The sequence below is a fragment of the Blennius ocellaris genome (genome assembly GCF_963422515.1).
Source record: "Blennius ocellaris genome assembly, chromosome: 23".
Classification (NCBI taxonomy): Eukaryota; Metazoa; Chordata; class Actinopteri; order Blenniiformes; family Blenniidae; genus Blennius; species Blennius ocellaris.
Genome location: NC_137672.1, coordinates 18974946 through 18991468, shown reverse-complemented (window position 1 = coordinate 18991468; position 16523 = coordinate 18974946). Strand labels below are relative to the sequence as shown.

Here is a 16523-nt window from a genome sequence, read left to right as displayed (position 1 = left end):
GTTTGAGGCATCGAGCCGCTGCTCTTCCGCCAAGGCTCAACTCCAACCACTGGGGACCCTCGAGCAAGGCACCGCAGACTCTAGAAAGTCTCGTCAGACTTTCAGTGGGCGTTAAAGAACACGAGTTCTGTCGCCGGACTCCAGACTCTCGAAAGTCCTCGCGGAACTCGTGTTCTTTAACCCCAACTGAAAGTCTTGTCAGAATTTCAGTTGGCGTTAACACGGAACTTGTGTTCTTCAACGCCAACTGAAATTCTGACAAGACTTTCAGTTGGGGTTAAGTCTTGTCAGACTTTGAGTTGGCGTTAACACGGAACACGAGTTCGTCTCGGGGCTCCGGACTCTAGAAAGTCTTGTCAGACTTTCAGTTGGCGTTAAAGAACACAGACTTTGAGTTGGCGTTAACACGGAACTTGTGTTCTTCAATGCCAACTGAAATTCTGACAAGACTTTCAGTTGGCGTTAAAGAACACGAGTTCCGTCTCGGGGCTCCGGACTCTAGAAAGTCTCGTCAGACTTCCAGTTGGCGTTAAAGAACACGAGTTCCGTCGCCGGACCCTGGCGAGGTTTGTTTCAACCCGCTGAGCCGAAGAAAAGCACTCCGTCCGCGCCGACGCGTCCGGAGAATTGAATCAGTCTTGAGTTTCGTTTCGCTGTTCGGAGGCCGAGACGGGGCGGGGAGGGGAGGGGGGGGGGGGGGGGGAACCCGGAGGCACGCTGAGAGGGAAGCATTACCCCGACGCGCACTTGGCCCCGATCGGGATCTTTCAGGAAAGACAAACGTTGGGCAGCGTCTTTCTATCGCGTCTCGGGTATCTCGGGGTGCGTCGGCGACGCTCGGCCCGCTGATAACAGGATCAGCAGACAGCCAGGGTTTCATTTGGTGTGTGTGTGTGTGTGTGTCGTGTGTGTGTGTGTGTGTGTGTTGTGGTGTGTGTGGTGTGTGTGTGTGTGTGTGCTGTGTGTGGTGTGTGTGTGTGTGTGTGTGTGGTGTCCCAGTTCCAGTAAGTGCAGTCGGAGTTGGCTTCACCTTGCCGAGGACGGCGCACCTCGTGTTTGGTTAACACGTCCAGATCCTCCTAGAAGGAATCACATCCAGGGAACATTTTTCCCTTGTTTTCTTTTTTTTTTTTTTTCATCATTTTGTTTTCCGGGTCTCTTTGGCTTCACACATATAGAGGAGGTCAGTTAAGGGGGGGGGCAGGGAGGAGGAGGGGGGGGGGGGGAGTGTTTATCCAAACACACTTGGTCCTCGGATACAAACACTTTTCCTCGGTCGCTGCGGTCGGGATTCTCAAATTAGCCGGTCAGCAGCCGGTCGTGTCCAGGAGGGGGTGGGGGGGGTCGGGGGTGGGGGGTGGGGGGGGTCGGTGGGGAGGATTCCAGTAACTGCAGCAGTTTGGGTGTATTTTTCTTTTCTCTCTCTTCTCCTCTAATGCTATCTACATTCTTCAATAGCCGTGACTCTTCACACTCTCGGCTCTCCATCAGGATATTTACACTTTTGTGCTCAGGCAGGAACCGGGACGACCCCGAGGACCTCTAAAGTCAAACATGCGTTACTTATTGGATTTAAAGTTGTTCCGAGCCAAATGGTGTCAAATTACTGGAACTGGTCTTATCTCATTCTTATGCTGTGATATACTCTATATACAATAACTAAATGTCATCGGTATAGAATGTGAATTTTAAATCAATAAGGAGAAATAAATAATCATCCAGAACTTGGTTCAACCTGCTCTTGAACAAGCTGGAACCGTTATGAAGGAACTGGTTTAAGACCAGGAAAAGATTCTGCTCTGATTAAAACTGTGATGTGTTGCTATACGGTGCATTCAGTACAAACTGATCCAAATATAACTGTAGAAACTGCTTTTATTAACATTAACTCGTTAAAATGGATCAAACTGGTTAAAAATGTTGTAATAAACTGCAACTAAATGGCTAAAAAGTGGATGTAACAAACTCACTGGTAGAAACTATGACCTGAAAATAGAAACTCACTGGTAGAAACTACAGTTGAAAACCGGATCTAACTGGTACAAATGGAACGAACTGGATCGAACCGGTTGAAAACCGGATTTTTCTGGTACAAATGGCACAAACTGGATCGAACCGGTTGAAAACCAGATCTCACTGGTACAAATGGCACAAACTGGATCGAACCGGTTGAAAACCAGATCTCACAGGTACAAATGGCACAAACTGGATCGAACCGGTTGAAAACCAGATCTCACAGGTACAAATGGCACAAACTGGATCTGCCTGGTACAGTTAAGTGGGTACATATTGGAATTAGTTGGTATAAATTGAATCTAAATGGTTTAAAACTGGATTAAATTTGGCGTAAAACTGGATCTAACTGGTAAATGACCAGTGTAACCAGAACTAGCTGGTATAATCTGGTTGAAAGTACTAAGAGGAACTAATTGGTAGAAAAGAGGACCCTGGAGGAACTTTCTGGAAGCGAATGGTTCAAAAACAAATGTCAAAAGAAGTAAAACTACCTTGTATTAAGTGGAACTAAACACTTTGAATCTGTGATTCTAAACACGCTTTGTCAGCAGGAAACCCCGAGCCGGAGAACGCCGGATCTATTTTTCTTTCTCCAAAACGTTACATTCTTCAAATAACCGTGAGTCTCAGCATTCCTTCCTTCCTTCCTCCTCCTCTCTTCGTGAATATTTAGACTTTTCTCTAAAGCAAATACACTATTTTTACCCGGCCGCCGCTCCGGTTTCAACATCGCCGCTCTACGTCGCTCGTTTGTTATCCACAAGTTTGCCGCTTCGCTCAAGTATTTGTTGGACGGCGAGTGGCTCTGCGGGAGGAACCGAGGGGACGTCCATCAGCGACTGCTGGAGACGGAGACGTGGTCCTGATCCCCCGTCGTCCACAACTATTTATCGCATTTACATAACGTTTAGTGGCTTTTCTGTTCTTTTCTTCTTCTTCTTTTTTTTAACTCTGCATTTTCCGATCGTGACGCTGCTGATTATTTTATTGGACCAAAATAACTTTGATGTATTTGTCTTTGATGAAATTAGTTATTGAGCTTTGATATGGGGGGATCATTTTCCTTTCATCTCTGACGGTCGGCGTTCCCTTCATACCTGACACCTCTCTCTCTCTCTCTCCCTCTCTCTCAACCTCTCTCTCTCTCTCTCTCTAAGCAGTTTTCCAGATCCGGTATTAGTAGAAGTGTATATTTTCGTGGTCCAAACCTCTCAGGAGGTGATGACAAGATCTCAAAACTCTTTTCTGTCAAGGCCAGGGTTTCTCTCTCTCTTTACTTTTATTACCCCCCTCCTCCCCCCTCCCTCTCTCTCTCTTAAAAAAAAAACAAACTTTATTAGCATAATAAAGAAATCAACACTGCTTTATGGCAGCCGTACGACATGAGCCTGGAGAAGACGTACTAAAAGTACTTGCATCGCCTTGTGGAGGTCAAGTAACAACGAGCAGGAGAGAAGGTGAAGAATTCTGGATGACTTTTACTTTCGCTAACTTGCTCAGTAACCTGAGCCGGATTTTGAGGTAGAACGACTTTTAGAAAGACGTTTGTGAGGCTGGAAGACCTCGGGATAAATGACTCAAAGTAAACAACAAAGGTTTAGTTACTAAAGTGTCATCGGGCTCTTAATAATGATAATCATGAAAATATAAACTTTACTTTAAAAAAAAAAATGTAATTGCATTTTCTCGCATTTCCATGGAGACCGAGTCGGAAAGATTTCAAAAATGGGTTTTCTCCCATTTCCATGAAAATGGACTCGGAGCGTTTTCAGAAATGTGTATTTGTTTCCCATTTCCAAGGAGACAAAGTCTGAGCGTTTTCAAAAAGTTGTATTTTCTCTCATTTCCATGGAGAACCAAGTCTGAGCGTTTTCAAAAAGATGCATGTTGCAGAGTCGGAGCTATTTTTTTAAAAGTTCCACCTTGGGAGCCGTTGTCAAAAGTAGAGTTCTTTATTAACTTGGTTGATAAAGAAACGCTCTCAGCTGCAAAACGCGTCTTAATCCCACCGAGGAGAGAATCGTTATTAATCGTTATTAATCGTTATTAATTGTTATTAATTGTTATTAATCGTTATTAATCGTTATTAATTGTTATTAATTGTTATTAATCGTTATTAATTGTTATTAATAGTTATTAATCGTCATTAATCGTTATAAATCGTTATTAATCGTTAATAATGTAACACGGGACACGTTATTAAAAATAAAGCAAATTTGACTTTTCATGAGCAGAACGTCTTCGTTCAGAATTCTCATCCACGTTTTCATGCTGATGATCCACGTTCCAACGTTTCTATTCATTCTGGCTCTATGTTCTGAGACGAGCGTCCTGATTGGTCAGGAGCCGCGGAGCGTCGACAGTAGAACCAGATGTTAGAACCAGATAGAACCAGATGTTAGAACCAGATGTTAGAACCAGATGTTAGAACCTGATAGAACCAGATATTAGAACCAGATAGAACCAGATCCTGGTCTCTTCTTCACAAACGACGGCACGACAAAAAACCACCTCTGGTCTGGTGTTGACGCTGCTAACAGAGTGTGACACACACACACACGCACACGCACGCGCACGCACACGCACACGCACACGCACACACACACACACACACACACACACACACACACACACACACACACACACACACACACACACACACACACACACACACACACACACTCTCCTAATGGTCCGTGAGTGGTTGGAGACATAAAGACATAATGAGCCATCCAATGCTACGTATGATCCACTTTTCCAGAACCTCCTGTCTGACCGCAGAAAGCCGAGCGTGGAGCTGAAGGGGGGGGGGGGGGGGGGTTAGGGGGGAGGGGGCACACAGTGAAGAAAGAAGGGAATATGGAAGAAAGTGAAGAAAGCAAGAGGTGGAATCAGAGGTTCCTTAAAAAAAATTAAAAAATCCCCGCGTCATCGTTTCCTGACGACTTTCCTGCTTTTACTAGTTTTATTTTTGCATCAAAACATAATTTTAATGTCATGAAAACATTAAAATGAAATACTCAACAGGTCAAAGGTCAGACTCCAGTTAGTATTTGAGATCAAGATATCAACGTCTTGGTCCGTGTGAAGACACTTCAAATGTCCAGTGAAATTAATTAAGACACTTCAAATGTCCAGTTATACAAAAGAAGACACTTCAAATGTCCAGTGAAATGAGTGAAGACACTTCAAATGTCCAGTTATACAATAGAAGACACTTCAAATGTCCAGTTATATAAAAGAAGACACTTCAAATGTCCAGTGAAATGAGTGAAGACACTTCAAATGTCCAGTTATACAAAAGAAGACACTTCAAATGTCCAGTTATATAAAAGAAGACACTTCAAATGTCCAGTGAAATGAGTGAAGACACTTCAAATGTCCAGTTATACAATAGAAGACACTTCAAATGCCCAGTTATATAAAAGAAGACACTTCAAATGTCCAGTGAAATGAGTGAAGACACTTCAAATGTCCAGTTATACAAAAGAAGACACTTCAAATGTCCAGTTATACAAAAGAAGACACTTTAAATGTCCAGTTATACAAAAGAAGACACTTCAAATGTCCAGTTATACAAAAGAAGACACTTCAAATGTCCAGTTATACAAAAGAAGACACTTTAAATGTCCAGTTATACAAAAGAAGACACTTTAAATGTCCAGTTATACAAAAGAAGACACTTCAAATGTCCAGTTATACAAAAGAAGACACTTCAAATGTCCAGTGAAATGAGTGAAGACACTTCAAATGTCCAGTTATACAATAGAAGACACTTCAAATGTCCAGTTATATAAAAGAAGACACTTCAAATGTCCAGTTATACAAAAGAAGACACTTTAAATGTCCAGTTATACAAAAGAAGACACTTCAAATGTCCAGTTATACAAAAGAAGACACTTCAAATGTCCAGTTATACAATAGAAGACACTTTAAATGTCCAGTTATACAAAAGAAGACACTTTAAATGTCCAGTTATAAGAAGGGAGACACTCCGAGCAGGAGGTTCTATGTCCATGTCTCCAGGCAGGAGGGACATGTTGTCCTCTGCGCTCCATATTTGCGACCACATGTCGAGTCGTGGAGGAAAAAAAAAACCCAGAAAAAAAAACAATGGATTGTTTTTGGGAACATTTGAGTGCGATTATCACCGAACTTGTGTGTCTCATTGTTTTCTTGGCTCCACTTCCTGTTTTCTTCCTGTTGTCTTTTTATTGATCCCCCGTCCCACCCCCCCTCACCCCCCCCCCCACCAGCACCACCATTAATCGATAGCAAACATGACGCTCATCTGGAAGCACTGAAACACATTTATGTGCAACTGGCCATGTTTCCAAAGAGCGGTCAATAAAAAATGGACCCGAAATATGAAAACAACACAAATTTAAAAAGAAAAAAAAAAAAAGAAGAGAAAAGAAAGAAAAACAAGGCTGTTTTTCAAAGACGGCGCGTTGTTTTTTAATGTGGCTGATGCAGCGCGAGGGTCACAAACACTATAAACACACTGCTGAGCCCCACATTAGTGTGTGTGTGTGTGTGTGTGTGTGTGTGTGTGTGTGTGTGTGTGTGTGCAGTTTAAATGGGGGCACTGGGAGGTTTGTGAGAGTGGAGCTGGTTTACTGGTCTCTAAACAGACTTAATGAAGAAGGGAGTCAAACGGAGGGCAGAGAGGAGGAAGACAGGATGGAGAGAAGACTCGAGGAGGAGGAGAAGAGGGAGAGGAGGAAGAGGAGAATCCCCCCCCTAAAAAAATATATTGAGCTATATATGGTGTATCGTGATATGGCCAAAGAATATCGTGATTATATATCATGTATCATGATATGGCCGTAGAATATCAAGCTATATATCGTGATATCGCCTAAGAATAGAGATATGCATCATGATAAGGCCTAAGAACGTCGACATATATATATAGTGTATCGTGATATGGCCGTAGAATATCAAGATATATGTCGTGACATGGCCCAAGAACATCAAGATATATATCATGATACGGCCTAAGAACATCGTGATATGGCCGTAGAATATCATAGATATGGCCTCAGAGCGTAGAGATATATATCGTGATATGGCCTAAGAACATCGTGATATGGCCGTAGAATATCGTGGTATGGCGCAAGAACATCGAGATATATATCGTGATATGGCCTAAGACTGTATAGCTATACATCGTGTATCGTGATATGACCATAGAACATCAAGATATGGCCGAAGAGTGTAGAGATATGTATCGTGCATCGTGATATGGCCTAAGAGCGTAGAGATATATATCGTGTATCGTGATATGGCCGTAGAATATCAAGATATGGCTTAAGAGCGTAGAGATATATATCGTGTATCGTGACATGGCCGTAGAATATCAAGATATGGCCTAAGAGCGGGGAGATATATATCGTGTATCGTGACATGGCCATAGAATATCAAGATATGGCCTAAGAGCGGGGAGATATATATCGTGTATCGTGATATGGCCATAGAATATCAAGATATGGCCTAAGAGCGTAGAGATATATATCGTGTATCGTGATATGGTCATAGAATATCAAGATATGGCCTAAGAGCGTAGAGATATATATCGTGTATCGTGATATGGTCATAGAATATCAAGATATGGCCTAAGACCGTAGAGATATATATCGTGTATCGTGATATGGTCATAGAATATCAAGATATGGCCTAAGAGCGTAGAGATATATATCGTGTATCGTGATATGGTCATAGAATATCAAGATATGGCCTAAGAGCGTAGAGATATATATCGTGTATCGTGATATGGTCATAGAATATCAAGATATGGCCTAAGACCGTAGAGATATATATTGTGTATCGTGATACGGCGTAGAATATCAAGATATATATCGTGATATGGCCTAAGAACGCCGTGATATGGCCGTAGAATATCAAGATATGGCCTAAGAGCGTAGAGATATATATCATGTATCGTGACATGGCCGTAGAATATCAAGATATACGTCGTGTATCGTGTGATACGGGCTAAGAATAGAGATATTAACAAAAGGCCATGTCGCCCAGCCTTACAATGTTTTTCTTGTAACACCAACTGAATCGTCACAAGGTGAAAACGTAGATTTCCAACATTTCACCTGAAATGACTTTTTAAACTGTGTCAGAACCCTGGAGGAGGTTTTCCTGCTCCTCCAACACCAGAACCTCCAGAACTTCAGCCTCCCGCCCGCCCGAACCTCCGCGGAGGCGTCGGACGCCAACATCTCTCTCCCTCTGGACCGTTTTAATGAAGCGAGAGCGGCGAGATATTATCAGGTGCTCAAGTTCCTCAAACACATCAAACAGCGGAGTGGAGTCCAGTTCCGTCAGCCTTCAGAGGAAACTTCCAAAACCTCCATCCCTCCTCCGTTAGTCTGGAACCGGACCACTTGGGTTTCTGTTTCTGTTTATACAGCGGAGATGAAACACTTCCACCGTGCCATCACAATCAAGCAATATTTAAACAAAAACCTGGAATATCGGATTTTTTAAAAAAGCCACCTTTTTGACAATGAAATGATTTCCAGTTTTTTTGGGTTTTTTTGTTGCTTTTTTTAATGTGCCTGCTTGAGTTAAGGTCTATTTTTTAAATTTTGATGTCTTTGCCTTTCGGTGCACCTTTAAGAGAAATTAAACGACTCCCCCGCCGGCGGGTCGTCCAGCTGGACCACCAGGAAATGTCCAGTTACATGAAGGGAGACACTTCAAATGTCCAGTTATATGAAGGGAGACACTTCAAATGTCCAGCTATATAAAAGACACTTCAAATGTCCAGTTATATAAAAGAAGACACTTCAAATGTCCAGTTATATAAAAGAAGACACTTCAAATGTCCAGTTATATAAAAGAAGACACTTCAAATGTCCAGTTATATGAAGGGAGACACTTCAAATGTCCAGCTATATAAAAGACACTTCAAATGTCCAGTTATATAAAAGAAGACACTTCAAATGTCCAGTTATATAAAAGAAGACACTTCAAATGTCCAGTTATACGAAGGGAGACACTTCAAATGTCCAGTTATATGAAGGGAGACACTTCAAATGTCCAGTTATATGAAGGGAGACACTTCAAATGTCCAGTTATATGAAGGGAGACACTTCAAATGTCCAGTTATATGAAGGAAGACACTTCAAATGTCCAGTTATACGAAGGAAGACACTTCAAATGTCCAGTTATACGAAGGAAGACACTTCAAATGTCCAGTTATACGAAGGAAGACACTTCAAATGTCCAGTTATATGAAGGAAGACACTTCAAATGTCCAGTTATATAAAAGAAGACACTTCAAATGTCCAGTTATATGAAATGATTTCCAGTTTTTTTGGGGTTGTTTTTTTACGTGCCTGCTTGAGTTAAGGTCTATTTTCTAATTTTGATGTCTTTGCCTTTCGGTGCACCTTTAAGAGAAATTAAAGACTCCCCCGCCGGCGGGTCGTCCAGCTGGACCACCAGGAAGTTGGCTTGTCGGTCCCTCAAATTGTCCTGCGGTCTGCGCGGCTCTAAAGCCTGAAAGCAGCGACCCTCCAGACCCGGCGGAGCCCGGCGGGACTTTTTTCTGCTTCTTCTTCTTCTTCTTCTTTCTTTACCATAGGTGTTTGATTTGGTCGGCCCGGCCTGGCGGGGGTCCCGCCGCCCCGCCGCGGGCCAAGACTCACCAAGGCGGGGAATCTGTCAGCGGAGCTGGCAGCAGCCAATGAGAATCTGGCCGGAGACGGGGCCGGCGGAGAGCGATGTGGAGGAGAAGTAAATCAGACGTCGCTCCACTCGACTTTGGAGAAGTCAAAGGCCTTGACGGGCAGAACAAAGGGGCGCGAATACTTCATCGGCTGGACGCTTTGCCGTGGTTTTACTGTACCGCCGCCGTCAAGAGGTGGACAATAAAGGACGACCCGTGTCTTTTCTTTCTTTTTTTTTTTTAACCACGAGGACGTCTTGAGTTTTAAAAGTCTTCCACTCCTCTGATGGCGTTCTTCCTTCCATGTCGACCGCAGGAAGTTCTTTGATGTGGGGAACGTTGTAGGTCAGGTTCTTCCACCGGTACGGCCGCCATGTTGTTCGGGCGACGGCGACCATCCATGAAACAACGAACTACGAGATGGGTTGAAAAAAAATGGCCTCGAAATCTTCATAAACAACAACAAAACAAAAAAAGACCTGATGTTTGATGGCCGGTCTCCTTTCATCTCCTTTGATCTCCTCCACGAGGCTGCTTAAAGAACCGCTGACGGAGCGTTCTCATGCTCTGGGTTCCTGCTGGACCAAACGATCCCATCAGATGTGAACCTTGAGTTCGGGTCTCATGCTTTTCACTCTCCCGCCATCTTTCTTTCCAAATCTCTGTCTTGTGTCTCCATCGCTCGACGTCTTTGACGACCCCCCCCCCCCCCACCAAACCCCTCCCACCTCCACCCCCCAAAATGTCTCTCATAGTTGTTCCCCCTCTCCAGTTCTCTGTCCATTTGTCCCGGCTCCAGCTCTCTGCCTTGGCCTCGTCTTCCTCTCTTTGTTTTCAGAGCCTCCACAACTCTCCCTTTTCTTTTTTCTCTTCCCCCCTTTTCTTCTCTTTTCCCCCCCTGAAGACATGGACTCCTCCAGACCTGCAGACCTCCGCCGGATTAAGGTGTTGAAGACATCCTGGAAGCTCCGTCCGACGGACCGCGGCTTCGAACGCATGCGTCCACATGTGCATCGCTTGCATAAGTGTGTGTGTGTGTGTGTGTGTGTGTGTGTGTGTTGGAGGGCGGGAATTATGGGAAATGGAACCAAGTTGAACATGAAAACGCTGGAATCCGACAAAACAGAGTCAAACGTGCCTGAGAGGGTCACGAGGGACAGACGACTTTTTGTTTTTCACCCTTTGATATGCAATTCTCTCTCTCTCTCTCTCTCCCTCTCTCTCTCTCTCATGATATTAATTGGCGGCCGTCTTAAAGAGACAGCTGCTTTAATTACACGCCGATGGATTCGGCATCTGGGCTGCAAACCGCTCCGCGAACGACCTTCCAGAGGCGCACTTCACTCACGTGCACTCTCCTAGCGCACACACACACACACACACATGCACACACACACACACCAGTCATAAACAGATCATAAAGGCCTGTCTTTACTAATGACTCGGCTAAAGAGAGGAACAGAGAGATTCAGATGCTTTATAGCTTGGCTTCATTTTTTTAATTTTTTTTTTTTTTTTTTTCGTGGAAATGCTTCTGCGGGTTTTCATCGCCAAAGTGCCGTTTATTAGTGTTATTTAAGCGTCTCGGTATTTTTTTTTTTTTTTGTGCAGATTCAATTTATAACCAATCAGATATTTTGGGTAACGGAAAAAAAAAAAACAAAAAAAACTTTTTAAAGTGGATTTATTTTGACATGAAATAAAGCAAAAAAAAAAAAAATCCTGGCATCAAGAGATTAATTAAAGCGTTTCAGCACTGCCAAGTAGCCGTTGAGCCAAAGCTACAACTCTTCCCTGTACGTGGAAGCTGCCTTTAGTAGTTTCTTTCATAAAACTCACAGATTCTTCATGGAGGAGTTCTGCATTTTGTTTTGCGTTGATTTAATGTGATTATACACGAGCGATGTGAAATTATAGCTAAAAATAAGCTCCGTAACCTTGGATACTTGATAATGTCTGGATTTATCCCCGATACCTTGTTTTCACCTCTTTATATCCAGAGAAAAGCTGTGAACATTAAACATTCTGAGGTTTTTCCAACTAAAACTGGAAATTTAAGTGAAATTACCGCTAAATAAATCAGTTTAATGTTGAAATCGGTTTTCTTTTAAACTATTAACACTCTTTATATGTCTGGAAAAGTTGTGAACACTTAAATCTCGGAACTTTTCCAATTGAAACTGGACTTTTAAGCAAAATAAGCTCCTTAAACCTGTTTACTTTTGATAATATCTCCACTTTTACCTCTTTGTATTTCGAGACGAGCTGTGAAAAGTAAATATCTCGTTTTTGCACTTGAAAGGAGTATCCGAGTACTGCTGTTTATTTACAGCCTGTGAAGAATAAAACGACATCATCTGCAAAAAAAAAGTTAAAAAAAACAAAGACCTAATTTAATAACGACACCGTTCTAGCAAAGGACGAAGTGTCTTCCTGGTGAAAGAGGAAACGGGAGACGGAGAATCTCGTCTTTCAGCCAGAAGCTTTTACTCCTTTGTTGATTTCGATCGTCGCCGGGCAGCGGCCAGATGGACAGACGAGGGAGACGAGGGGGACAATGGAGATGATGGAGACGAGGGGGATGAGGAAGACGATGGAGACCAGGGAGACCAGGGAGACGACGGAGACGAGGGAGACGAGGGGGACGAGGGAGACGATGGAGACGAGGGAGACGAGGGAGACGATGGAGACGATGGAGACAAGGGAGACGGTGGAGACAAGGGAGACTGTGGAGACGAGGGAGACGAGGGGGACGAGGGAGACGAGAGGGACGAGGGAGACGATGGAGATGATGGAGACGAGGGGGACGATGGAGACGAGGGGGACGAGGGAGATGATGGGGACGAGGGAGACCAGGGAGACGATGGAGACGAGGGGGAGGATGGAGACGAGGGAGACGAGGGGGACGAGGGAGACGGTGGAGACGAGGGAGACGATGGACACGAGGGAGACGGTGGAGACAAGGGAGACGAGGGAGACGAGGGAGACGATGGACACGAGGGAGACGAGGGAGACGATGGAGAAGAGGGGGACGAGGGAGACGATGGAGACAAGGGAGACGATGGAGACGGTGGAGACGAGGGGGACGATGGAGACGCATCGGGACGGAAGGAGAAAGAGAAAGGAGAGCCGGGTTGTGGTCACTTCCCGGCAGTTCTCTCTCTCTCTTTTCTTTTCCGACCCATCTTTTTGAATCACTCCATTTTTTTACACTTTTTCGTCTGCGACCTGCTGCAGCCAATAACCACAATACCATCGGCGCGCACACACACACACACACACACACACACACACACACACACACACACACACACACACACACACACACACACACACACACACACACACACACACACACACACACACACACACACACACACACACACACACACACACACACTTCTGGACGGGCATATAAATACTTCCACGTTGCTGGAATAGTTGCGGAGGGAGGGATGGAGGGATGGAGATGGAGGACAGACAGGCCGAGGTGTTCCAGAGGGCAAAGTGTGGAGGGATGAAAGGAACACAGAAGAAGGTTGGTCCTCGTGAGGAAACCGACCGGAGCAGATTTATGAGGACGACATGGACGCGGCGGACGCCTTCAAAGGAGAGACAGATGTTTTGATGGCGGTAATTGGAAGGGACGTCTGGGGGACGGGTTGGTCCAGACTGGGGTTTCACGCCGTGGAGGAACTAAGACCACTTGTTCCGATTAAACGTCATGGAGACTGATTGAGTCTACGATCGTCTATGATCGGTCTACGATGCACGTTGGACCGAGCAGCGCGTCAACGACCGTACCAGTCCCGCTAATCATGTTCCCGAATCAAGACCCCACGCGCTTTAGCATGTAGCATGTAGCGATGTGCTGAGCTATTGGAACATTGCTGATTGCTATTGCCGGTCGTCAACCGTACCTCAACGGACGGGTGATGAGAAACGGTAGGTACGGTACTTTTGGTACCATACTGACATGGAGATGGAGTCGGAGCATTTTCAAAAAGTTGCTTTTTCGTCCTCGCTTCCGCGGAGACTGGACGGTTTTCCAAAACGTTGGGTTGAATGTTAACACAGAACATTTTCAACAAGTGGCATTTTCACCCCCCCGTTTTCAACAGAAATCGAGTGTTTTCAAAAATGTGCGCTTTCAAAAAGTTGCACCCCCGTGTCCATGGAGACGGAGTCAGAAAAGCATTGCAAAAGGTTGCGTTTTCTATTGTTTAACATGAGGCCGGAGTCAGCGCTTTTTCAAAAAGTTGCGCTGGAGACGGAACAGTTTTCCAAAACGTTTCATTTAACGTTAACACAGAACAAAAAGTTGCATTTCCCACCCCCGTTTCCACAGAAAGAGTGTTTTCAAAAGTTTGCATTATTCATCTGTAAAAACAGACGGAATCTGAGCGTTTTCGAAGAGTTGCACCCCCCCGTTTCCATGGAGACGGTGAGCGAGCGACGTTACACACGTCTGGAACTCCAGGAAACTTCTGGAAACTTCAGACGCCGGAGTTCCTCCGTTTGCTTCCGAGCATCAGAGTCGCTCTCAGCAAGGTCAAGTCCATGACACACACACACACACACACACACACACACACACACACACACACACACACACACACACACACACACACACACACACACACACACACACACACACACACACACACACACACACACACACACACACACACACACACAAAAGAGTAGTCAGTGTAACGCCGGCGAACCGTGTCAGTATAAATCTGATCGTCCCAACATAATACGACGACGGCCACAAAAATGTCAACAGTCTACTTGAACCCCCTGGAAAGAACGAGAGAGAGAGAGAGAGAGAGAGAGAGAGAGAGAGAGAGAGAGAGAGAGAGAGAGACTGCAAGGTGGCCAGAGAAGGAGAGGAAGAGAAAGAACACAGAGAAGCAGTTTGTATTTTTTTTTATTATTATTATTAAAGAAAACACCAGCTCCGTCTTGAATTCCCGAACAACCCAGTCAGTTGGCAGAGCGGCCGGAGGGTTGCGGGTTCAATTCCCCATCTGTCAAAGTGTCCTTGAGCAAGGCTCCGAACCCTTCGCCTCCGTTGGTTTAGGAAATATCGGCACAGACGCACAAACGTCTCGTTTATATAATTGTCCCTCGAGCAAGTGACGTGTGTCATGCTGGTGATGCGTTCAGGTGAATCACGTAACTTTCCCTTTGTTTCCCTTTTTAAATTTGGCCGTTGCGGCTCAAGAGCCCGGAAATGACGAGAGATGGTTTAACTAGTTTACATTGTACAGGGCTGAAGCCGTGCTGAATGTTAGCCGCTGTCATTAGCCATGTTAGCCACATTGGCCACGTTAGCCACATTAGCCACAGTAGCCACATTAGTCAACATTAGCCACGTTAGTCACATTAGTCACGTTAATCACATTAGCCACATTAGTCACGTTAGTCACGTTGGCCACATTGGCCACATTAGTCAACATTAGCCACATTAGCCACGTTAGTCACGTTAGTCACATTAGTCACGTTAGTCACATTGGCCATGTTAGTCACGTTAGTCACATTAGCCACGTTAGTCACGTTAGTCACATTAGTCACGTTAGTCACATTGGCCATGTTAGTCACGTTAGTCACATTAGCCACGTTAGTCACGTTAGTCACATTGGCCATGTTAGCCACATTAGTCACATTAGTCACGTTAATCACATTGGCCATGTTAGCCACATTAGTCAACATTAGCCACATTAGTCACGTTAGTCACGTTAGTCACATTAGCCACGTTAGTCACGTTAGTCACATTAGTCACGTTAGTCACATTAGCCACGTTAGTCACGTTAGTCACGTTAGTCACGTTAGTCACGTTAGTCACATTGGCCATGTTAGCCACATTAGTCACATTAGTCACGTTAATCACATTGGCCATGTTAGCCACATTAGTCAACATTAGCCACATTAGTCACGTTAGTCACGTTAGTCACATTAGTCACGTTAGTCACATTAGTCACATTAGTCACGTTAATCACATTGGCCATGTTAGCCACATTAGTCAACATTAGCCACATTAGTCACGTTAGTCACGTTAGTCACATTAGCCACGTTAGTCACGTTAGTCACATTAGTCAACATTAGCCACGTTAGTCACGTTAGTCACGTTAGTCACATTAGCCGATTAGCCACATTAGTCACATTAGCCGATTAGCCACATTAGCCACATTAGTCAACATTAGCCACATTAGCCGATTAGCCACATTAGCCACATTAGTCAACATTAGCCACATTAGCCACGTTAGTCACGTTAGTCACATTAGTCACGTTAGTCACATTGGCCATGTTAGTCACGTTAGTCACATTAGCCACGTTAGTCACATTAGTCACGTTAGTCACGTTAGTCACATTAGCCACGTTAGTCACGTTAGTCACGTTAGTCACGTTAGTCACGTTAGTCACATTGGCCATGTTAGCCACATTAGTCACATTAGTCACGTTAATCACATTGGCCATGTTAGCCACATTAGTCAACATTAGCCACATTAGTCACGTTAGTCACGTTAGTCACATTAGTCACGTTAGTCACGTTAGTCACATTAGTCACGTTAGTCACATTAGCCACGTTAGTCACGTTAGTCACATTAGTCACGTTAGTCACATTAGCCACGTTAGTCACGTTAGTCACGTTAGTCACGTTAGTCACGTTAGTCACATTGGCCATGTTAGCCACATTAGTCACATTAGTCACGTTAATCACATTGGCCATGTTAGCCACATTAGTCAACATTAGCCACATTAGTCACGTTAGTCACGTTAGTCACATTAGTCACGTTAGTCACATTAGTCACAT

The 16523-nt window shown here is 44.4% G+C and overlaps 1 protein-coding gene across 1 annotated transcript in view; it reads left to right on the top strand.

Annotated features, from left to right (window-relative positions):
• LOC308146987 (uncharacterized protein) overlaps positions 1 to 16523 on the top strand; it is a gene marked incomplete at its 3' end in the record, with an annotated part of 59039 nt that overhangs the window by 24509 nt on the left and 18007 nt on the right. Inside the window, exon 9 of the mRNA XM_080519018.1 lies at positions 12225 to 12856. Within this exon, the coding sequence (XP_080375144.1) occupies positions 12225 to 12856 (632 nt within the window). The remainder of the gene's footprint in view (positions 1 to 12224; positions 12857 to 16523) is intronic.